Raw genomic sequence first — 23,563 nt, 5'->3', positions numbered from 1 at the left:
AGTTTTTCAATCCCTCTCATCCCCTGAGTCCCACTTCATAATGTGCAGGACTCTGTGGTGAGGCTGAGAACAAGGGGGAGAGTGTCTATAGATAGCTCATCCCAGCACCCAGCCACTCAGGTCTCCTTTCTGTCCTTGAGTTGGGGATGTGCTTTCCCACCTTTCCCCGGAGCTGTAGCTTCCGTGTCAACATCAGATTGAAGGCAACTTTCCTGGAATCTCAAGAGCTTTGCTACTCAAAGGTCAGCTGCATTGTTGATTTATAGTGATAAGAATATAGACAATAGCTGTTTCTATCAGTGTTTAACACATAATGTATATTTAGGGCTTAAGTGTTTTCACCAAGATATGGTGTTTCAGAGACATGAAAGAGCACCTCACTGTGTCCTGAAAAGTTAGTATGGATTCTAGAAGCAGCCAAACAAGGGCTGTCTTGGACCCAAAGGACCCTGGTACTGTTTCTCTGATACAACATTCTGCTTTTTCTTTCTCGTCTCTTGCTGCCCTTGATTGGATGGGGAAATAATAAATTTCAGCTAGCGTTTCTAGCAAGTGAAATTTAATCTCTTATTATAAATTGGTAGAGAGGAAACTCTGAGATCATTTTCTCTACCTTTGATCTCAGTATTCACCCTGAGAAGGACAGAGAAGATTCTACAGAACCACACCTGTGGATCACCCGTGATGTGTGGCAAAGGCAGGGTGTGCAACACCTGCATGCATAGCAGAGCTTTAGGTCTCTTTGTCTTTCTAAGGCAGAGCTTTTTCTCAGGGAGATACTTGCAAAGATACTTGCAACGTGCTCACCTTAGTCAGACTGGGCCAGTAATCCTTTCGTGTTTGTTTTGCAGAGGGGCTCAGTAGCATCATTATTTTCAATTTGGAAAACTGACAACAACAATACCAACACATCTCACTTTATTCAAACCTGCGAAGGGGAAATACCAGTTGAAATCTCTGGGTGGTTTAAATTAAATCTGCACTTTTAAACAGAACAACAGGCATGCAGAACGCAGCCAGATAGCTCACAAAGTGTTGCCAAGCCTAGATTTTGCCAGCCTTCCTCTCAGGAATTGGTAAGATTCAGGCGTAGCATATTGTCTGGAAACAGCTCTCTCCTAGAAAACAGTTTTTCCCTTACATGGTTGATACATTTCTTCCCATTAATAATATCTTATTTGTGCAGTGGATTAGAGTTCTCCAGAGAAGCAGAACCAAGAAAGAGAGAGGAGAAAGAGAGATTGAGCATATAGATTTGTTTATATATAGGTTTATTATATATGTATGTGGAGAGAGGGCTGGAAGAGATTTATCTTCATTGGCTCATGTGATTGTGAGGACTGGCAAATCTGAAATTTGTAGGGCTGACCAGCATGCTGAAAATTCAGGTCAAAGTTGATGTTTCAGTCTTGGGGAATTCCTTCTTCAGGAAATCTCAATCTTCTCCTAGGGCCCTCAACTGATTGGATGAGGACCACCCACATTAGGTGGAGTAATCTGCTTTACTTTTTACAATTTACTTATTGAGTCAGTAGACTCCAATGTTAGTTACATCTAAAAAATAGCCTCACGGCAACATCTTCTGTTTGACCAAACAGCTGGGCACCACAGCCTTGCTGAGCTGACACATAGCATTAACCCTCAAAAGCAGTTATTTTGCTCTGTGGAAGCGTTTCCTGGATTGTAAGCCTTCATTAGTGTTGCTGTTTAGCTTGTTTCCCTCTGTGGTTGTATCTGGCCTTTGAAACCAAACCCTCTTCCTGTCCAGAAGGGAAGTATGGTGGTGCCTCAGGCTGCAGGGAGGATGGTTCATTCCCTCACTTGTTTTCTCCTTCCTTTTATCAGAAGTGCTGCTGAGGATGCATTCCGTTGGAATCTGCGGCTCAGATGTCCACTACTGGCAGCATGGTCGAATTGGGGATTTTATTGTGAAGAAGCCAATGGTGCTGGGGCATGAAGCTTCAGGAACAGTTGTAAAAGTGGGATCATTGGTAAAGCACCTAAAGCCAGGTCAGCAAAACCCTTCAACTCACTGTTTTATTTATCCCTCAACATAAATAAATATTTGTGTGCACTTTCTTGGGGCCAGGCCCTCTGTTAAACCCTGGGGTTACAGCAGTGAATAAGACAGTCTTCAATTTCTACACACCTGGATCTTACCTTCCACAGAGGAAGACGGGCCTGGGACACACATACAGTTCCTTAAGTACAGTTGTGTTGAGGGCAACAGAGAAGAAAAGGTGACCAGGGTGTTCTAACCAGATCCCTGGCTCCTTGAAGGGAGGAACAGTTAATCCAACACCTGAAGGCAACTAAGGAATAAACCAGTTAAAGGGGTGGGGGAAACATTCCAGGCATAGGAACCATAAACTGTCTCCACATGCTGAGAACCAGGGTCTTTGGTACAGTCGCAGATCTTATTGGATGACTGGAAAACTGTCAATATTTTTCTAGATTTGCTTAATTCATTCTCTTGAAGGGAGGAATTCTCAGCTATTGGCAGCCTGTGATGCTCCCCAATAAGTGAATTAAATTCGAGCTGTGTGACACAGCCAACTGTTGGCTTTATTCTTCCTTTGCTGATGAGGCCACTGTACAGCCTGGAAACGACATCAGATCATTTGAGGGAAGAAGGTTGGCAGGAGATACCATTTCTCAGTTATAAGGCTCTCTGAGCACAGCTACATGAAGAGGAACTTTCTGGCCCTGAAGAAGCTAGACTTGTGTCTCACTTATGTGAGACTTATGAGAGACTTGTGTCAGGCTCTCCATTCATCATGAGTGGAAGTTGAGAAAGCCCCTGAGAATTTTGTGGGGCTATCCCAAAGGGGAAGATTCATAGTTTCCAACAGCTCCTGAGTGGTTCTTACCTGTGGGTCCAGATATCTAAATACTAGTCATAATAAAGAGTGTGGGGGTTCTTTAAATTTCAGTTATAATAAGTGCTGAGTGCAATCCACAATGAGTCCAACCTTGTGCTTTGAGGGATACAGAGAATTGAGAAGATATGATACCTGGATACTTTCATCTAGTTGGGAAGACCAGACATCAGGACATAAATACCAATAATTAGAGAATAAGACCATTGGGTACTATAAGATATGAGAAAGAATTGGCTCTAGCAGTTCAAAGAAAGGGCATTTGTGATGGGCAGAGGTCTTAAATGAAGGTTCATGGAGGAGATACATCTTGGGGCTGGATATTTAACAATAATAATTGTAGGAAGAAGGTAGCTAATATTCATTGCTTTACTGTTAGCCTCCATGTTAAATATTTACATGTATAATTATGTATGTCATTACTGAAACAACTGTATAAGGTAGGCATTATTTTCTTCCTTAACAGATGAAGAAAGTAAAGCATGGTGATTAGGCAGAGTCATACACTAGTGAGTCTCAAGCTGGGACGCCTGTCTCGGTCTTTCTGACTCTAAAGCAAGTGCTCAGAACCATTGGCCTGCCCAGCATCTGGAGACTTGAAAACGGTTTTGTATTTGAGTTAGTGAAGGGGTCTGAAGCTAATATTCTAGTTAAAGGAACAGAGTAATAAAATCACAGAGATGAGCATAATATATCTGGGTCGCTAATAAATCTATGGTGCTCAGAGTAGAGGTTCTGTATTGGGGAGTTAGTGGAGATGATAAAAATGCATAATCTATATACAAGTCCCTCTTTAAAAACCACTGTACAGCTGTGAGTTGTTATTATTATAGTATTACAATGTAATAATTGGAAGACAAAACTGAGTAATATAAAACTCCACCTGATTATGGAGACCCTTGAATGCTAGATTGCAGAAGTTATCGTCAATGGTAGACCATAATTTGGAGAAAGTTCAGTGGGCCAAGGGGAAAGTAGAGAGGGATAGAAGGAAGGGACACACACAGGTTAGGGGAATATATTTTATGGTTGCATAAATATGGTTGAATTTCTGTGGATCCTTTTTTTTTTTTCTCTTGGAGAAGACAAAATTTTTATTTAAGTGTTTCATATGCTAATTTGGACTGAAAATTCTAATCAACTAGTCTAGAAAGAAGGAACACACTCAGAGTAGTTCTTAACATTTGTTGATAAAGTTTTCACACAAATCTTAAAGAATCAATAAATATAAGGCATGGAAAAATTCTTAATTTAAATACAATCTGGCTATCTATCTTATAGTTTGAATTTCCTGTAAAATAACACCAGCTCAGATAATTATAATAATGATAAATACAATGCAAATAGTTAATACTACTTATATTGCTACTATTATTATCATTGCCGCCGCTACTTTTAATGAGCGCTAACTACATCCCAGGACCCTGTGTTATTCTGTAGGTAGTTTTAATGCAAAGGCATAAAAATAACTTAAGGTGTGCCTATTTAGTAAAGGGAAAACCTCCCACGGGTGACACTCCTCAGGCTAAGGAGGGCCCTAGCACCACTGTTCCACCCCTGTGCGGGTGGGGCTGGGGACTGACTGGGAAGGGACACAAAGGAAGGAAGTTTCCAAGGTAGTGGTAATATCCTGTATCTTGATAGGGGCTTATATTACACAGGTGAATGCATTTTTTTAAAATTCATCTAGTGATCCATGTAAGATTGTGCATTTTATCTATATTTACATTTTACCTTAAAAAAGAACCGTAAACAAGTTTGAACTCTAGTTAACAATAGGCAGGCTGAAGTATTTAAGCATAGAGTGTACTAATGGCTACAAGCTACATTGAAATGCATCAGCTCAATGGATAGAGGAGAGATAGATAGATGGGATGGATGGGCAGCTATGTGATAAAGAGAATTAGCTACATGTTAATTGAAGAATCGAGGTGCAGGACATCTGGGTGTTCACTGTACAGTTCTTCCAACTTCAGTGTATGTTTGAAAAAAAATTTTTTTTAATGTTTATTTATTTTTGAGACAGAGAGAGACAGAGCATGAACAGGGGAGGGGCAGAGAGAGAGGGAGACACAGAATCTGAAACAGGCTCCAGGCTCTGAGCTGTCAGCACAGAGCCCGACGCGGGCCTTGAACTCACGGACCGTGAGATCATGACCTGAGCCCAAGTCGGATGCTTAACTGACAAAGCCACCCAAGCGCCCCAGTTTGAAAATTTTCATAATGAAAAGATAGAAGACCAATTCTAGGCCTGGGTTTCCAAGCAAGCACAGTGAGGTAGAGGAGACATACATTAGTTCACAAGCCTGGAAGTTACTCTCTGCTCTGCCAGAGCCCGAGACCTCTGTGGGTCATTTGCCTGAGCAGGTCTGCAAACTGGGGATCACCTAACTCCTAGTTATTGTCAGAATGCAACCAGACTGAACATAAGGCATGCCATAATTGTGGCTCCTGTGTTTGTCAAGGCCTTGGCCCATATTTTCAAAGCAGGTGAAGAAAAAAAAAATGTCTGCAAACTCCATGCAGCGGTTTAAGATGAATCCTGGACCTGGCTTGCCTTAGAGATGGACTGGTTCTGTGTTTCCCAAGCTGGGAAGTGGTTGTGGAGCTGAGGGGTGGATTGGCTTGTTCCATGGTTGGTAAAAGGGCAGGCCAAACCAGTCTGGAGAAGTGTGCTGGTCATGTTCTGTGTAGCATCCTGAGTTTTCTGTGGAAGCACTAATGGGTTGAGCTTGTCTAGGGGGCCCTGGATCCCGGGGAGGTGGGTGTCTCCCCCTGCTGGCATCTCCCCAGGAGCATGTGCCCCTTCACAGCAGCTCTGCCCCTGCTCACGTTTTCCTCTCCAGGGGATCGTGTTGCCATCGAGCCAGGTGCTCTGCGAGAAATGGATGAATTCTGCAAGATTGGCCGATACAATCTGTCGCCATCCATCTTCTTCTGTGCCACGCCCCCTGATGACGGGAACCTCTGCCGGTTCTATAAGCACAACGCTGACTTCTGCTACAAGTTAGTGCCCAAGGCCTGGCCTGGCCACCTGGGACCTCTCCCCCTCCTTTTTGGTTGGGGTTCTTTCTCCTAGTTTCCTGCGGTCATTTCTTTGTTCTTTTCAGCTTATAATTTCAGACACGAAGCATCCCCTCCACAGGCCCTTCTGGGGGCATTGAGGGAAGGCAGCTTGACTAGGGCTAAGACTGACTCACGGTACTTGGTTTTAGTCTTTGGGCTGAAGTTCCCGTTTCCTAGAGCAACAATAGAAAATTGTTGCCAAAATCACTCACTCCTCTCCAGCCATCCTGCAGATAACTTGCTGAGGTTCATCCTCCATTACTGGTTTCCAAGGCAGCTCCCAGGAAAGAGAACTTACTACAGCAGTGACCCCCAGTAACAGCAACAATTGGGGCTTACAGACGAGGCATGGCATGGAGCCAGGGCTCCATGGAGGGTCCAGGACCCTGGATCCACTCTCTCCTAGTGAGTGACTTTGAGGAAATGACTTAACCTTCCTCTGCTTCAGTCTCATTTAATCACCCAAAGATTAAATGAGGCAATGCGTGTGAAATCACAATTATTATTCCCACATGCCTGGCCTTTTACTAATAAGTGCTTTGCATGCCTCATCTTATTGAACCTTCATAAGAATAATGGTGAGGTGGGCACCAGGACTGCAGTTTTGTGCAAGGGTGCAGACCCAGGAAGAGACTGCAGAGCAGAGCAAGGACTCAAGCTGGGGCAGCTGAGAGTCTTAAATTCCTGTCCTGTGCTCACTGCCCTACCCCAACTCTCAAAATGGTTTTGGGGTGAGAATTGGTATCTGCAGAAGCGCAGTGTTGCACCCATGGAGCTCTGGGGTGCTGATGTGCCTCTTTCCTTCTGACTGTCTGACAGGTGTGTTTTCCTCCCATTCCGACCTGGCCCCAGCTATGGCTCTGTTGGTCAGGATGGGGCTTGTCTGAAAGGGGCCAGGTGCCCATTACAGGGGCAGTCTGATAGATCTGAGTTTTCTAGTGCCTACTGGAAGCCTTGAGAGGAGTCAGAGGCCAGACCTCGTGATGCGTTTAAGTCAACATCTAACTGCTCTAGAAGAAAGCAAGTTATGTGCGTAGAGTCTACCTTTCAGCAAGTGGCTTCCGACCATCCTCCCTTTTCTGGGCCCTTTCCAAGTCAAGGCACCAAATGAGGTTTTCATGAAAGGTAGAAAAGCAAAATGATAAATTTCAAGACTAACCGCTGGTCTCTGCCATCGACCAACTGTGTGACGTTCAGCGAGTTACTTAAACTTTGTAACCTCAATATCTTTGCTTGTAAAATGGAGATGATAATAGCACCAATATGGTTAAATGCATAGCTTATTGACAGAATTCAATGAGAAAAGTTTATCAAGTACTCAGCATGAGGCCTGGCACATAGTAGGTGCTCAATGAATGGTGCCATGATATGTCATAGATATGGCCTTGTGTCTGGGGGATAGTACAGGTTAGGTATGAAAGGAAGTCTTGCACTGGGGATGGGGGTGGGTGGGCCTTTGTAGACAATGGTGGGGGAGGGTGTATTCTGTTGGTAGTGTTAATGGGAGGGCTGAGGAGGGCCCCTAGGGGACGTGCAACCCCCCACCTCTCCTTTTCTCCCAGGGTGCTTTCTGCTCATGTCCCCACACCAGCCCTGGACCCACACCCTCTTCTCTGGTTTCTGTTTGTGAGGATTCCTGTACTGCCACGGCCTCTTTATTTTCCTACCCACCTTATTTTCTTTTTATCTTCCTGCTTCCCCCTTGACTTCTTGATTATCCTTTTGCTGTTCCCTCAACCCTATTGTGAAAACCACCAAGTTGCATTTTTCTCTGATGTTTATAAAGTCAGGAAAGATCAGAGCTGGGAAGAAACTTAGAGTGTTCTCATCCCCCTTCCCTCCCACTGAACAAGGTCAGGTTAGTGGGAGCATAGAGGAGGACCCAGAGACTCTCCAAAGGTCAGTGGCAAAGGCCCTGGGCCCAGGACTCTTCCTGGTGCTTCTGCCTACATGCCAGGCTGCCCTCCCCGTGTGGCTAGTGTGGCTGTCTAGGTGATTAAGGCAGCACCTGCCTAATGAGTAGAACAATCTCACCACAATAATCCTCTATCATCACCATCCTCAGTCCCATTTTCCTGGGTGTTCTGCTAAGGGGAAATCAGAGTGAAGGTTAAGAGCGGCACACCATTCCTGACCAAAGACCACCCTCAGCTCAGAGCCCACACAAGCCTTGGGGGAAGTCCCAGATGTGAAGGGGCAGGCATGTCTGAGGCTGTATGGTTGGTGATTCCTTGGGAGAGTTTGGGAGTCTTCATTATTTCACTTCAAACTTTTATCTCTTTTATAGAATTGATGGGTCACATTGGGTGGGAAGGGGTGATGGTGGCAATCTGAGCAGGAGAGAAGATTGAAGTAGGGGAGACAATGTGAGAGACGCAGAGGGGAGGGAGGAGGAAATGGTGGGGGGCAGCAGGCAGAGGCCGACTGTAAGCCTCATTACTTATTCTGTGGAGTAGTGTGACAGGTCATGGGAACAAGCACATGGTTTGGCTGACACCTTCCTTTTTGGAACTTGAGGATTTTCATGTTCTAGCATGTGGAGGTTTGGGGGCCCTGAATAAAAGTACTGGACAGTGAGGAATTAGCAGAAGTGAGACGTGAACCACATTGCTGCTGGTACTAGCAGGCGGCTGATATGGGGCAGGCAGGATGTGGAACCAGAGACCTGAGTTCAGGTCTTGCTTTTCCACTCATTAGCCTTGTAACCTTGGGCAAGTCTCTGAATGTCATTGAGCTTCAGTTTCCTCTTCTGTAGAATGAAGGTAAAAATAAAGCCTGTCCTTCCTGCCTGACAAGGTCATGGTGAGGATCAAATGAGATAATGGATGAAAAAGCCCTCTAATCTGTAAAGCCTTATGCAAATGTTTGCTGTCATCATCATCGGGGTTGTTAATAGGGTCAGGATGCCAGTGGACTGGGAAGTGAAAACCAAGAACCCCGTGGTGAAGGTGACACAGCATTTAATCAACTGCCTGGAAGAGAGGCCCTTTTCCCTTTACAACCAGTCCAGGGGCAGCCAGGCAGCTGCTGCCATCAGATATGGTTCTTCTGGAACATACAATTCGGGGGAAGGGCAGCAAACAAGAGTGACATCAGCTTCTAAATCACTGTTTGGCAAAGCTGCTGATAGTTGGGATTGTTTGCTGAAGTGAAACCAGAAAGGCTATATACATAGGTTTGAGAAGCAGACGAGATGCTGGAGTGTGGTCATATTAACCTCTTATTAAATGAACTTCTCATTTATTAATGGTAATCACAACATATCTCTTCTTGGGTAACATGTTGAAGAAAACATAATGTGTGCACATTCACTGAAGTGATTTGTCCAAAAAAAACCCATTTTCAGAACAGGGCAGCATGGCATGGATTCTGGAATCAGACCTATCTGGTTTCCATTTCAAACCCTTTGAGCCTCTCACTAGTTTTGAACCTTTGGCACAAGTCATTTAATTCTCCAAGGCTCTGTTTCTTTGTCTGTAAAATGAGAATATTAGTGCCTACACTAGAACTCTTCCAAGGTTTGTGTGAATGAATATATGTAAATTGCTCAGCATGTTGCTAGGCACATAAGCAAATGCTCAATAAATATTAGCTATTGTTACCCAGAGAGGGACTAACTGAGTGTGTTGAATGACACCCTAGGCTTCCTGACAATGTCACCTTCGAGGAAGGGGCCCTGATTGAGCCACTGTCTGTGGGGATCCATGCCTGCCGGCGAGCTGGAATCACCCTGGGGAACAAGGTCTTTGTGTGTGGAGCTGGTAAGAAACAGATGATACTGTGGTTATGAGTTCCTTAAAGGGTAATGTGGAGATCCCTCTGCCCGTCTCATTCCCCCACCAATGGCTGGAATTGGTCCTAGAATCTTTTTGCGTTGAAGAGGATTACGGTGTTCCATTCCCTCAGTGACCAGCACTTTGCTAAATAAACTATCTGCAGACATAATAGTATTTCATGTTATTTCCTAGGCAATATATCTGTTTTTGGTCATTTAAAGAATGTAATTTGGGATGATTTTTTTAACTTGACAGGGAATATTTTTGGTAGTTAAGGGAAAGGTGACTTTCTGAACTTAAGTCATGCCAGAGAAGTGGTCTCCTGGTCCATCCAGGAATGAGGTGGGTCCTGCCCATGGCCAGTGGAAGGAATGGAGTCCAGTCCACCCTGAGCCAGCACTCAGCTTGCATTGGGGTTGCAGCTGGCTGCGTTCTCTCCTCCCCTGCTTCCAGCCACCCGAACAAAACCCTAGCAGCCTCAGACTGAACCATTCTAGGTGTCTAATGCTAGTGACACAGACAACATGCTCATACTCCTTGTGGGTGTTTGGTGTTCCTCACACACCCTTTTAGGCATAATTGACATATAACATTACCTTAGTTTCAGGTACACGTGATGATTTGATATTTGCACATATTACCAAATGATCAGCACCATAAGTCCAGTTAACACCTGTCACTATACATAGTTACAAAAATTTTTTGTGATGAGAACTTTTAAGATCTACTCTTTTAGCAACTGTCAAATACGCAACATGGTATTATTGACTATAATCATCATGCTGTATGTTATATCCCCATGATTTATTTACTTTACAACTGGAGGTTTGTACCTTTTGACCCTCTTCACTCATTTCACTCACCTCTCACCATGCCCCCTCTGGAAACCATTTCGTACTGTTATTTGTGAGTTTTGTTGTTTCATTTTGCTTTTGTTTGGATTCCACATGTAAGTGAGATCCTACAGTATTTGTCTTTGTCTGATTTATTTCACTCAGCATAATGCCCTCAAAGTCCATCCATGTTGTCACAAATGGCAAGATTTCTTTTTTTACAGCTGAATAATATTCCACTGTGTACATATAAACCACATTTTCTTTGTATATGCATCTGTTGATGGACACTTAGGTTGTTTCCATATCTTGGCTGTTGTAAATAATGGTGCAATGAACATGGGGTACAGATATCTTTTTGAGTTAGTGTTTTTCATTAAATACCCAGAAGTGGACTTACTGGATCATCTGGTAGTTCTATTTTTAATTTTGTGAGGAAACTCCATACTGTTTTCCCCAGTGCCCATACCAATTTACATTCCCACTAACAGTGCACGAGAGTTCCCTTTTCTCCATATCCTTGCCAACACTTGTTATTTCATGTCTTTTTGTTTTTATTTTTTTCATGTCTTTTTAATAGTAGCCATTCTGACAGGTGTGAGGTGATATCTCATTGTGGTCTTGATTTGCATTTCCCTAATGATGAGTGATGTTATGCACCTTTCCATGTACCTGTTGGCCACCTGTACGTCTTCTTTGGGAAAATGTCTGTTTAGGGGTGCCTGGCTGGCTCAGTCAGTAGAACATGCAACTCTTGATCTCAGGGTTGTAAGTTCAAGGCCCACTTTGGGTATATATATACATATACATATATATATATATATATATATATATATATATATATATATGTGTGTGTATATATATATATATATGTGTGTGTGTGTATATATATATATATATATATATATGAAGAAAATGTCTTTAGATCCTCTGCCAATTTTAAAATCAGATCGCTTGGCTTTTTGCTGTTGATTGTATGAGTTCTTTATATATTTTGGATATTAACCCCTTATCAGATATATGATTTGCAAATGTTTTTCCTTATTTGATAGGTTGCCTTTTTCATTTTGTTGATGGTTTTCTTTGCTGTGCAGAAGCTTTTTATTTTTTAAAATTTATTTTTATGAGAGAGAAAGAGAGAGGGGGGAGGAAGAGAATCCCAAGTAGGCTCCATGCTGTCAGTACAGAGCTCAATGCAGGGGCTGAGTCTCACAACTGTGAGATCATGACCTGAGCTGAAATCAAGAGTTGGATGCTTAACTGACTAAGCCACCCAGGAGCCCCACAAGTGACATATGTGTGTGTGTGTGTGTGTGTGTGTGTGTACTTAATTTGCATAAGTAATTCCTTGTTGACATAGAAAAAGAAGTCATGCATACCACATGTGTATACACACAGAAATTCACCCATAGCCCCATCACCTATCATCCTGAAAGAGAACCACTGTGAATATTTTGATGTAGAATTTTTCAGGTTTTTAATTTTTTTTAATGTTTATTTATTTTTGAGAGAGAGACAGAGTGTGAGTGGGAGAGGGGCAGAGAGAAAGGGAGACATAGAATCTGAAGCGGGCTCCAGGCTTTGAGCTGTCAGCACAGAGCCCGATGCGGGGCTCAAACTCAGAAACCTAAGCCAAAGTTGGATGCCTAACTGACTGAGCCACCCAGGTGCTCTGAATCTTTCAGTTTTTAAAAATGAGATCATGGTAAACATGCCTTATTTTACCTACTCTTTTTAAAAAAAATTGATATATTATGAACCTCTTTCCATCACACTGGATGAACGAATTATGACATAATTTTTAATAGTTGTGTAATACCCCATTGTAGTTTGTTTAGCTAATCACCTCTTTGTTGGTCATTTCAAGTATCTTCCAGTGTTTTGACTTTGGGAGGAAACTCACAAAATTATTTTCAAAGGCAGTGTCAAAAAGCAAATCCTCAAAGAATCTGCACAGTCTCATTTTGTGGGTCTGGTTTTGTACTAAAACCGTGTCATCCAGCATGCAGATGCTGTGGGAAGCAAGTGGTCTCTGGACTGATTTTTAAGTCCCTGAACATCCTAGAGCTGCCTGAGCAGCTGGGACAGCCCATGGAGCCAGGTCACTTAAGCCAAGGTGGTCCTCAGAGGACACCTGTAAAGGATGTGTCTCTCCTTGGGGAGATGTGATGGGTTCTAAGAGGGTAGGAGCCAGAGAGAGAACAGGACAGTGTATCCAGGCCTTCTGAGACATTTTATTCTCTTAACAAATATATTTTCTCGAGCCCTCTTCTAATTTGCCATTTTCCCCAAGCAGAGTAAATGGAAAAGTTCTAGCTTTGAGGTTGAGAGAATTAAATGGAACTCAGCAGTAGGAGCAAATTTCATGTCCAGAACAGTTCTTCATATATTCATGTGCTTATGCATTCAACAGATAGTTGTTAAGGCCTCACTATGTGGTAGGCACCAGGGTAGATGCCAGAGGTGCACACAAGCTATGGTTCCTGTCCATGGCCTGGACAAGGGGTGAGCTGATGTTTAATATTTCACAAACATCTCCCATTTCCTGCTTTATTTAGGGCCAATTGGACTGGTCACTTTGATCGTGGCCAAGGCAATGGGTGCAGCCCAAGTGGTGGTGACTGGTAAGAAGGTTTTCTTTTTCAATCTCCTTGAAGAGGAAACAGCTGGCCTACTGTTTAGGCCAGGGGCTTGAGAACTATTCCTTTCCTGGAGTGCTGGGTTTCTAAAGGGGCTCTTCCTCTTTTCTCCCCCCGGGGTTCAATGGTTGAAAAGCCCACCCAGGGGCAGAGGGTGGCTGCTGTGGAGAAGGTCTGGCTCTTTATGTGTGGACCCCAGATGCCCCTACTGCTCACTCAGTCGTAAGAAGAGGCTTAGCCCCTGGTCCATTTGACCAAACCCGGGAGGTAAAGAAGGTGTGCTTGTGTGTGTATGAGGTGGAGTTAGTGGGATCTATGATATGTTTATAGGAGGGTGTTTGTGTGTGCAGTGTGTGGTATGGGTGAGAGATGTGTGCAAGTGTGAGGAGAGCTTATCTGTGACAGTATGTGTGGAAGCATGTAGGGTATAGAAGGGTGTGTGTGTGTGTGTGTGTGTGTAAGGTATCTGAGAGTGTGGGTGTGGGTGAGTGTATAGAATTGTGGAGTATGTGGATATAAGGGGAGTAGGGATGTAGGAGAGTGAGTGCTTTGTGTGTGGAGAAGGTATCAGTGTATAGAAGGTATCTGAATGTATATGTGAGGACTGGGTACCCTTCAGAGAGAGAGAGGGAAGCTATGTAGAGCTGTGTGGTGTGTATAGGGGTGTGTGGGGATGTAAAACAGTGGATATTTGAGAAGTGATCTGAGTGAGAGGGATGGGGGAAGGGAAAGGGAGAGAGAGAGAGAGAGTGTGTGTGTGTGTGTGTGTGTGTGTGTGTGCAGCTGTGTGGTGTGTATGGGAGAGTGTGAAGGTGTAGAGAGTAAGTGTTTGGGCTCAGTGACACCACCCACTACACCAGAGTTTTATTACCACTAAAACATACACCTCCATCTTCATTTTCTCTCCAATCTGCCTTCCAGTTCTCAGTTTGAAAGAAACTTTTGTTCAACTTTAGATCTGTCTGCCACTCGGTTGTCTAAAGCCAAGGAAGTTGGGGCTGATTTCGTCCTCCAGATATCCAAGGAGAGCCCTAAAGAAATTGCCAGTAAAGTGGAAGATCTGCTGGGGTGCAAGCCAGAAGTTACCATCGAGTGCTCGGGGGTGGAGCTGTCCATCCAGGCGGGCATCTATGTGAGTAGGATGTGGGTCACTGAAGCTGGTGGGCAGCTCTGGGAAATCAGTGCAGGGTAGGTAGCAGTAAGGAGTGCTAGGAACAGGTGTCTCCACCCTTGTTATGTGACCTCCCCCCCAAGAAAATTAGGTAATCTAGGTATCCCTGGTGGTTTTTCTTATTTCTTTTTTTTAATCTCACTTGTCTAGTACCCTTATTAGGTCGGTGTAAAGTCTAAACAAGGTAACAGGCATATATGGGCCTTGAAAAATGTTAAGAGACACACCCCTTTAAAATGGGGTTGCTATCATGATCATATCTGTGGTCATAAAAGCAGTGCTATTGGTAAAAAGATAACAGAAGGAAGAGGGAACCATGCCTTAGTCGTGTGTGGGAAATCCCTATCTTCTTTAATTGAGGAAAACTGCAATCTTTGAGTCATTGATACAAAGTGAGAGCCATTCATTTAGTTAGTCACAAAGGTGTGGTGATTTTTAGGGTCACAGTTGGCCACTACTCTTCTGTCCCAGACCTGGCAACAGGTAGCTGCCAACACCTGATTTGCACCTCGGCAACCCCCCAGTAGTTTATGGGAAGTTGGCGGAATGGGGGTGGGGAATGGCAGTGATACCAAGTATGAGGAAAAGAAGGGAGAAAGAATACCTTCTAGGCTTCAGCCTCACCATGTGCTGCGTCTTCTGCTGGGTACTTTATAAATGTGGTGCCAGATCTACCCAGTAGCCGTGAAGATTAGTTATCACTGCCTACATTTTACCACAAGAGGCCTGGTGACTTGCCTTGAACACACTGCCCCAGTGCCTGAGTTTTTCTTACTCTGTCCCTGCTTAGGAGAAAAGGGAAGAAGGGGACCAGGAGCCAGTGGGCAACCATGCTGGCATGGGAGGGACTGGGCTGAGGAGGGTGGTGGCAGTAGCCTCCAGCACTGAGCACACAAGCCCCTGCATCCCACATTGCTTCCTCGCAGCAGTACAGGCTTCCTCCTTCCTTCTGAGTCACAGCTGAGTCATGCGTAAGGGCACTTTGCACCTGCAAGACGTTCTGGGGATGGCAGAGCTGCCTACCTATTTTCCTACCTGAATACCCATGGCATCAGGGGCTGAGGAAGTGTTGGGAGGGCGGGGAGGAACAGGTGCCACTTTTTCTTTGTCCTAAGTTCCAGCTGGAGCTGGCCCACCCTCTGCTCCACTGTCAGAGATGACAGTTGCCATGTGGGAAGGGGCAAAGAGAAACCTTTCGGTCTGTGTGTGATTAGTCAACCAGTGACTTGTCTTGGGCTCCCTCTGCGTTCTGGCTTTGTGCTGGGCACTTTGAGGGCTATGATGAATAAGGTGTGTCCCTCTTCAAGTTGTTGGCAGTCAGTGACCCCCACTCCAGAGGAAGGCAGTAAAAGCCATGGCTTCATAATGCAAGACTCTCCTCTTCTCCCCTGCCTGGAGAACATTGGGAACAGTTGACATCTATCTCCAGCTGTTGACGTTGGGGGCCCGGTTGCTAGGCTACCTGAGGCAGCTGGGCCTGAAGCCAGTACCTCTCCCGAGTGGGGAATAGAGCCATTATGCATGACAGATGCTATAGGGTGCTGCAGGCCACCCCACCAGCAGGCAGGTTAGGTGGAGGCATCTTATATGGACACACCTGAGAGTCACTTTCCTGGCAGGTTTGCGACTAGAAAATGTCTGGGAAGAAGCATGGCAAATGCTTAGGGTAGAGTTTATGTCATCTTGGTGCAGAGGTCCCACCCACAAAACAATAGTCAGGTAGTCCAAGCATTCCTTTGCCTGTGGTCTGCAAATAGCTGGCCTCCTGGCAGCTTGGGATGGCCAGCTTGGTAGTATTCCTCCTTCTCACTAGGTAGAGAGGAAATACTGATGGGGAAACAGTTTTTCTAAACAATTTATCACTCAAAAAAGTTTTCTGTGGCTCACTCACAACTTTGACCTCACCTCCCACCCCACCCCACCTTTTCCAGTGGGGACAGCAACATTTTCCAGTGGTGAGAGCGCCTTTCCTAACTGACAGTGGTCATAAGTCACAGTGGTTTGTATGTGACCCTGTGCTTCAATAAAATCAGAAAACATGCTGAACGATGAGCCCATCCTAGTGCCGAGGACTGTGATTTTTATCCTAACAGCCCCACTGGGGAGGCATCATCCTGATCGTATACATGAGGAAGCTGCTTGAGAGGGTCCCATAGCTCAAAAGTGCCAAGTCCAAAGTCACCCCCATTCTGCAGGCTTCTCTTCATGGCATTTCCTTCCCCCCATAGGCTGTGATGTGTGGGTTTTTGCAGCTCCACTGGTTAGACTGGTCCCAGTAAGTGCTAGCTGCTCCCAACTATAATGAAAATGAACTATTTTTCCATCTCTCACAATACTGACCACAGTGATCCCCAAAAATCTCTGGTGGAGGCACAACACTCATGTGGAATCAGTGGAATGAGTGGAGATTGTCAGGAGAAATTTCATTCTCTGGCCCATTCTAAGGAGGGAAACTGATAAGGCAGATAGGTGTTCAAGGAAGACAAAACCTATTGTGGCTGATACTGTTGGGATGAATGTCTCTGGGACAAAAATATTTCTAAATGCCAGCCAGCCTGTGTGTGTAAGGCAGTCTTTAAGCCAGAGAATTCTAATGGCTCTCCCCGTTTGTATGTGGTGGGTAGTTTTATCACCAAGAGGGTGCTTCCTTAGAGGTTTGACCAAAGTGCTGTCTTTTATGGGGTTGACATTCTGGAGGAGGGGCAGGTGCTGAGATGAGGATGTACCTGAACCAACATCTGGTACTGAATTAGTAAAGCTTTGAAAGATGCTCAGGGCCTGAAGGTTAACTGTTGGTAGGGGAGATTTCTCACTGGGGTCTGGAGAACTTGGCTATTTCCTAGGAGGCTGTAGACAGCCGAGGGTGCTCCCAGTGTACCTGGTCCTCCTCTGGATCTTCACAGAAGATAACTCTGCTGCTGTGTTAAGTATGGTCAACATATGGAAGAGTTCACCAGTATAGAAAGAATCATATTCTCTGGAACATTTGGGTACTCACCTGATGAAAACAGATATTTATTTGTGCGAGAAGTCTGCATTTTCTGATCTTCTGAGTTTTCTTGGTCTTATCTCCTCTTCAGGCCACTCGTTCTGGTGGGACCCTGGTGCTCGTAGGACTGGGCTCTGAGATGACCACTGTGCCCCTCGTGCACGCAGCCACCCGGGAGGTGGATATCAAGGGCGTGTTTCGATATTGCAACACGTGAGTATGTTGTGGGTGAGCCAGGGTAGTGAAGGGCCAGAAAGACCCGAGCGTGGCCTCTGGAAACAGGATCCTCTTGTTTAGTCATGAGGGACTTTTCCTTACCACACTGACAGCCATGCAACATGGTAGGGATCCAAAGACAGAGCATCAAACAAGAGGGCAGAGATGGCGGAGGGAAGGATGGACAGCGGGAGGCAAGGAGGGGGATCTTGAAGCATGCTCTTCTTGGATGTCTGCCCCTTATCACCCAGGCCCTCTCTTTTCCATTTCCTCAAGTGGCCACGTCTTCATTGTCCTCTTTTAAAGGGAAGAAGGAGAGAAAGGGGACAACAGAACAGCAAGAACTCAAGCCCCTTGGTTTCTACCCCAGAGCCCCAGGGCCCACCCTGGGAAGTGAGAGGGTCTTAGTTCACCCCACCTCATGTTCTGTGGTTCTGCCCTCTCCCCATCTGGGGAACTTTCCCAGGACGACCTTCCCTACCAGCGTCCGTCTATGACCGTCTATGACCATTCCTTCAGCAGAGTGCTCTTTTCTGATGAACTCTGCCAAGCCAAGCTGCAAAGGGGTGTGGCTGGGTTATCATGAGGTCCTTCTCTGAGGCTAATCTGCCTTTTCACAGTGGCCTCCATATGCCTTATGCCTTCATGCCAAAGGGATTCTAAGCTTTGTGACAGACATTGCAGAGGGGCGGAAGCATTTGGGAACAGACTCTGGATTCCCAAGTTGCAAGTCATAAGATCATTTCCACCATCATTGGGCTATAGAATAGACTCGCCAGGACCACAGTGCTATAAATAAAAATGGCCAAGCTGATCTTGTGCTTGGTAGTTTGGGGACCTAGTTCTTTCCTCCTGCAGGTTGAGTGTAACACTTGTGATCTTTTTACAGGTGGCCGATGGCGATTTCAATGCTTGCATCCAAGTCTGTGAATGTAAAGCCCTTAGTCACCCATAGGTTTCCTCTGGAGAAAGCTCTGGAAGCCTTTGAAACATCCAGAAAGGGATTGGGGTTGAAAGTCATGCTTAAGTGTGACCCCAATGACCAGAATCCCTAATATTAATTGGGCTCTGCCCTCACCATTTCCGCCCCACCCCCCACCCCCCAGTATCTCCAGGCAGGGATGGGCTTTGAATACAGAAGTTTCTTTTGAGTAATGAAAACAATTCATTATAAGCAGAAAGCCTTACATGGAGGAATTGGTGTGCCTTAAAAACACAAGTAGGGACAGTTTGGGGGAATTTGCAGCCAGAATGACCTGTTCATGCAGAGCAAAGTTCAGCAAGTAGAGCAGAGTTTGGTGTAGGTACTGGGAACTCCCCTTCTTCCTGGAGCGCCTGAGTTGAGTAAGGAAAGAAATCTGCCCATTGGGTTCCTGGTTCCACCACGACTGGCCAGGTGGGGATGGGAGCTGAGTTATGAAGAAGTAACTTTATCAAGACTTAACTGGCCCAGAAATTGATTTTCATGAAAATCTCAGCTCAGGGTCTGGGATGAAGCATTCTCAGCAGTTTTATAGTTTAGAGCACAGTGTTTCTAGACATAAGTGCTATTTGGTTTGATGATAAAAGACTTTAAGGGACTGACCTTCCTGCATCTAGGATAATTTTTAAATCTATCAAGAAAACAAAACAATGCTGAAATCCCTCATAAGGTCCAACCAGCTTGCATTCTCCAAATGTAAAAAGAGCCAGGCAAGTTCTCAATATTGCTTAAAGATCACCTTTTCTTGAATTCCTAAGAGTTCTCTGTGACTTAAACTACCTTCCCAGCGCTCCCCACCCCCACCTGTCTGCTTTCAGGGGCAGTCCCTGAGGGCTCCTTTGTCACTAGACAACGGGGGAGGGGTCCTCACAGGATTTGCCCCCAAAGTGTCTGGCCAGTGCACCCATCTTCCCACCCCACAGGATTAGCATTCCTTTCACATTCACTGATGATAGACAATTCCATTTAATTCTGGTAATTATAAACAGAAAGCCTTCCTCCTCACAGCCTGTTAAATAAAGCTCTTGGTATCTTTCTGTTTGAATGATCTCTCCGATCTTGTTTTGATCATGGGGTTTTCTTGTGTAAGATTTGGGTCCAAATCACTTTTTGCCCATTTGTGACTTTGAGACTATTGGTCAGGAATGAGGATATTGTAGCTGTGACCTAACTTGGGCTGCAGCCTTTTAATCCTTCACTTCAGCTGGGAGTGGAGGGTGAGTTTGAAGAGGTGCTGGCTTTCTTGTGACTGGGGCAGGCCATGATCACTGCTTGGAATTCCTCAAACTGCTTTGGGTAATAAATTGTGCTTGTGGTACCTGACTGCTGCCACCTGTTTGTGCCCCTTTGTAGGGAGGAATGGACTCTGGCTACCCATTTAACAAAGGGAAGGACCCAGGATTTTTGAAAGCGACACATTTTCTGCATCAAATATAATTTCATTAACTTGGAAATTCATGTTCATGATCTCTAATCCTCACAGCAAGCCAGATACGTCAGATTATTTTACAGCTAAGGAAATAGAGACATCAAGGAATTTGCTCAAGTTCCTGTCTCATGTTCTCTCTGGAGGAAGGGGGCGAGTCTTGAGACTTCTGTGCACACTCAGCAGCCACAGAGCCCACTTGTACTTTCTTCTCTGTGTTCCGCTTAGCTCCAGGGGCAGACTTGCCAGCTGCCTCCTCTAAACTCCTTCTAGCTCTGGTGCCCAGAGTTCCTTGAATGAGGAATGAGAAGACCTTCCCCTTCTAGATGGAAGGCTTCCAACAGAAATGCTCCTGAGAGAGGTGGGTTCACTGTTAAATTCACAAGTAGCCACTTTTCCTTTGATTGTGGTTTATTGGAGGGAAAGGACCCCTGAAACTGAGAAGGACTTAGGAGCTACAGAGGGGACCCTGGGAAGGTGGGGCTACCAAGGACAAAGGCATGGGTGACCTATCTCACAATTGTGATTTGGCTGGATCTTCTAAGTCCAGCATTGCTTGGTGTGTTGGCTGGGCTTCGTGCTGCTGCCACCAGGGCAGTGATGAAGTGAATGACCTGATGGAAAGTGGCCGTTCAGACAATACTTCCCATTGCCAAATCCCCTCACTGCTCTTAAGCCACTAGACAGTTTGACAGCTCCCAAGCAGGGGCAGCGAGGGTGATAGGAGAGGAGGGGCTGTGGGTGGGCTGCCCACTCAGTGAGTCCTCTGGGTGGTGAGAGGGCCCAAGCTGGTATTACTGAGCTGTGCCTGGCTCCCTCACCTCTGCGGCCTTGTTGAAATGTTCCCCACTGCCATTTGGAAGGAATTGCAGGAAGCCCAGGCATTGATTCTTCAGCCGTCTCCACTTAGTGCTCAATAAATATTGATTAACTCAGTGAATCAGTCCCGGAACCAGGAATATGGCCCTGTCGGCCTCTGTGCTCACTAGTGCCTGGCACCTTGTTGGCTTTCAATCAACAGAGGACCCCACCCAGCTGGCACTCCCAACACTAGGGTGGGGTGTGTGGGTGGAGAGCTGTGAAGAAGGACCCTGAAGGCAGGCTGGAGGGTGGAAGGGGGAGGCTAGCCCATGGGCCCTAAAGGAGAAAAGTGGACATAGCTCCAGCAACTTCTCTTGACATCCACCTTTGGCTACAGTGAAGTCACTGTATGTTAATGTGGAGTCACTTCTGGACCGCCAATCCCTGGTTCTCAAGCCACCCCAGGCTCACTTCTCTGTACACAGTCCTGCCTCTTCCTTCTTGACTCCTATTTTTCTCCCTTTAGGAGAGCAGTGGGGGCATGTGGGGAAATTGCTTGGACCAGAAATTCAAAGTGTTGGAAGCAAATAGGATTTATTAGGTATTTGTTTTCCCAGAACTGTCCTCTGTCCATGATCTCAGCCTAGCTTGGAATACAGAAGGCCCACTAAGGGACCCACATCCCCGGGTAGCAGGCAAATCTCTACCGCCCCTACCCCAACTCACATAGCCAAATCCCAGAGAGTTCAGAGAGGAGCAGCATGAGGAAAGGGTGGCAGGGAAGTGGCTTGGCTTGGAGCTCATCTGCAGGAAGTACCTTCAAGACAGCAGCATGTGTTCTCTGGTGCAGTGGCTGCCTTGTCGCAGCTGCAAGCTGTGCTCCAACTGTCTCTGACCCCCACTCTCAGCACCCCTCTTGTAAAACCCTGGTGGAGTCAGGCACTGAGCTCCTTCTCCAGGTGCCTGATGGTGTTCCTGCCGAGAGATTGCTTGGTGGATCTTAATCGTCGGTGGGGGTGGTGGGATTGGGGAGTAGCCTCTGTCTTCAGGGTCTTGGACCCATCAAGCCTACGAGAGACAGCACTTCGTAAAGGGTTTGATGCCAGGATTCCTGGGTACTTTCTCCTTTCTTTTTTTTTTTAATTTTTAGTTTTTATTTAAATTACAGTTACTTAGCATACAGTGTAATAGTAACTTCAGGTGTACAATATCGTGATTCAACACTTCCCATACAACACTAGGTGTGGGAACACTACAACACTTTCTAATCCTGAGCACATCACAAACTCACTGCGATTTTCCCAGTCAGTTCCCTAATCCGAGTCTTGGTTTCCTCCCTTTTTAATAGAGGAGTGGGCCAGACGACCTCAAGGCCTCTATCATCACTGATACTGTCACCATAGACCTAATCTTTACGGCCCATCTGCTTGTACTCACTGACCTTTGTCCTACATTTTCCCTTAAGCTCTTTCCAGTTTATCTCTCAACTTTGCCAAAAGACCGTAGCATCCTATAACGGAAGCCAAAACTACTCAAGCAATAAAGACTGCCCTGATAAGACCCAGCCAGCCCAGACCACACAGACCAGTTTCAGCTAAAGCCCCCACTCGAGCCTGCACAAATGAACCATGGAGTGACCTCTGGAATGACTGGCAATCAATCACCTTTACCCCACTCCTCCTTTACATAACATACAGTATGGGTATAGGCATGTTTCTTAAGGCACATGTACAACCTTATGCCTGTCTCTACATATGATGGACAAAGACCCCCTTTTAAAATATTCATCCTAACCATAAATAAAAGGAATTCATCCACCCTTGCTTGGGGAGTTACGGCTTTGGAAGTTATTCCCCTTAAGTTCCTTATTTGCTGCAAATAAATATTACATTGTGCAACAATTCACCTGGCATTTCTATCTATGACTTATCAAGGAGTGAACTCCTATCAGTTTAGTTATGATATTATACAGGGTTCCCATCATCCCAAGGCCCTGAGGAAAAAGGACACCTACGGGGGTGGTCCTTGGGGTGGAGGTGTGAGGGGCCTTCTTGGGTTTCAGTGCCAGTCCTGTGTATGCATCTGTGTGTGTGAGGAAGTCGCCTGAGGGAGGGGAGGTGAGAGGAAGCTGGGAGTGAGGAAGCTGCCTGTGGAAACACCTACATCCTGGCCATCACCTTGTCCTGTTGCTTGGCCTCAGGCTCCCATGTATAGTCCTGAAGGGGACTGTGTAGCCCAGAGTTGGGCCCTGGGAGGTCTGGCTCCATCACTGACTTCCCTGCTGGTGGCCAATGATTGGCCTTTGTGCTCTGCATAGGACTGGAGGCAGAAACACAGCCTAGCGGTGGGGGATAGATGGATGGGGCCCCCAGCAATCCATCCAGAGTGAGGAGGGAGCTGTGGGAAGAAGGTGGGCCTGGGCCAAAAGTGGGCCTATTCTGGGCACAGCACCACGGAGGCACAGTCAGGATGCAGCTCCCTTGGGACCAGCTCCAGCCTTCAGGAGGTGCTAAAGCCACATGTGCCCTGCCCAGACCTCACAGTCTCTCTGTGTACCGGCCACCAGCTCCCTGGTCCTGGAGGCCTCTCCCACAGACCTGCCTCAGCACCTCCTCCCTGCAGGCATCCCAAGTGGCTCAACTGTTCAGTTGCTTGGCAGAGCCCTTGTCACCAGGAGATAATGGTATCTGTACTTTTCCTTATCACACAGGTTTGCATTGTTAAGAAAGTAAAAGCAGATAAGTAAAAAGAAGAGAAAATCAGCATAATCTGTTCTCCAAGGATA

General features: G+C 45.8%; 1 protein-coding gene across 2 annotated transcripts in view; it reads left to right on the top strand.

The window, feature by feature from the left end:
• Positions 1 to 22,601, top strand: part of SORD (sorbitol dehydrogenase) — a 37,456-nt gene extending 14,855 nt beyond the window's left edge. The window contains exons 3-9 of one of the 2 annotated variants that reach the window (XM_043555531.1): positions 1,846 to 2,010; positions 5,726 to 5,885; positions 9,588 to 9,706; positions 13,113 to 13,178; positions 14,150 to 14,325; positions 17,445 to 17,566; positions 22,244 to 22,601. In XM_043555531.1, coding sequence (XP_043411466.1) covers positions 1,846 to 2,010; positions 5,726 to 5,885; positions 9,588 to 9,706; positions 13,113 to 13,178; positions 14,150 to 14,325; positions 17,445 to 17,566; positions 22,244 to 22,376 — 941 coding nt within the window. In that variant the 3' untranslated portion in view covers positions 22,377 to 22,601. Of the gene's footprint in view, positions 1 to 1,845; positions 2,011 to 5,725; positions 5,886 to 9,587; positions 9,707 to 13,112; positions 13,179 to 14,149; positions 14,326 to 17,444; positions 17,567 to 18,458; positions 19,875 to 22,243 lie in introns of those variants that run through there. The other variant, XM_043555530.1, reaches the window with a different exon arrangement.
• The last annotated feature ends 962 nt before the right edge of the window (positions 22,602 to 23,563 follow it).

The sequence above is a fragment of the Prionailurus bengalensis genome, chromosome B3 (assembly GCF_016509475.1).
Source record: "Prionailurus bengalensis isolate Pbe53 chromosome B3, Fcat_Pben_1.1_paternal_pri, whole genome shotgun sequence".
In the NCBI taxonomy this organism is placed as follows: domain Eukaryota; kingdom Metazoa; phylum Chordata; class Mammalia; order Carnivora; family Felidae; genus Prionailurus; species Prionailurus bengalensis.
The sequence above is the reverse complement of the archived record's forward strand: the minus strand, read 5'-3'. Positions and strand labels throughout refer to the sequence as shown.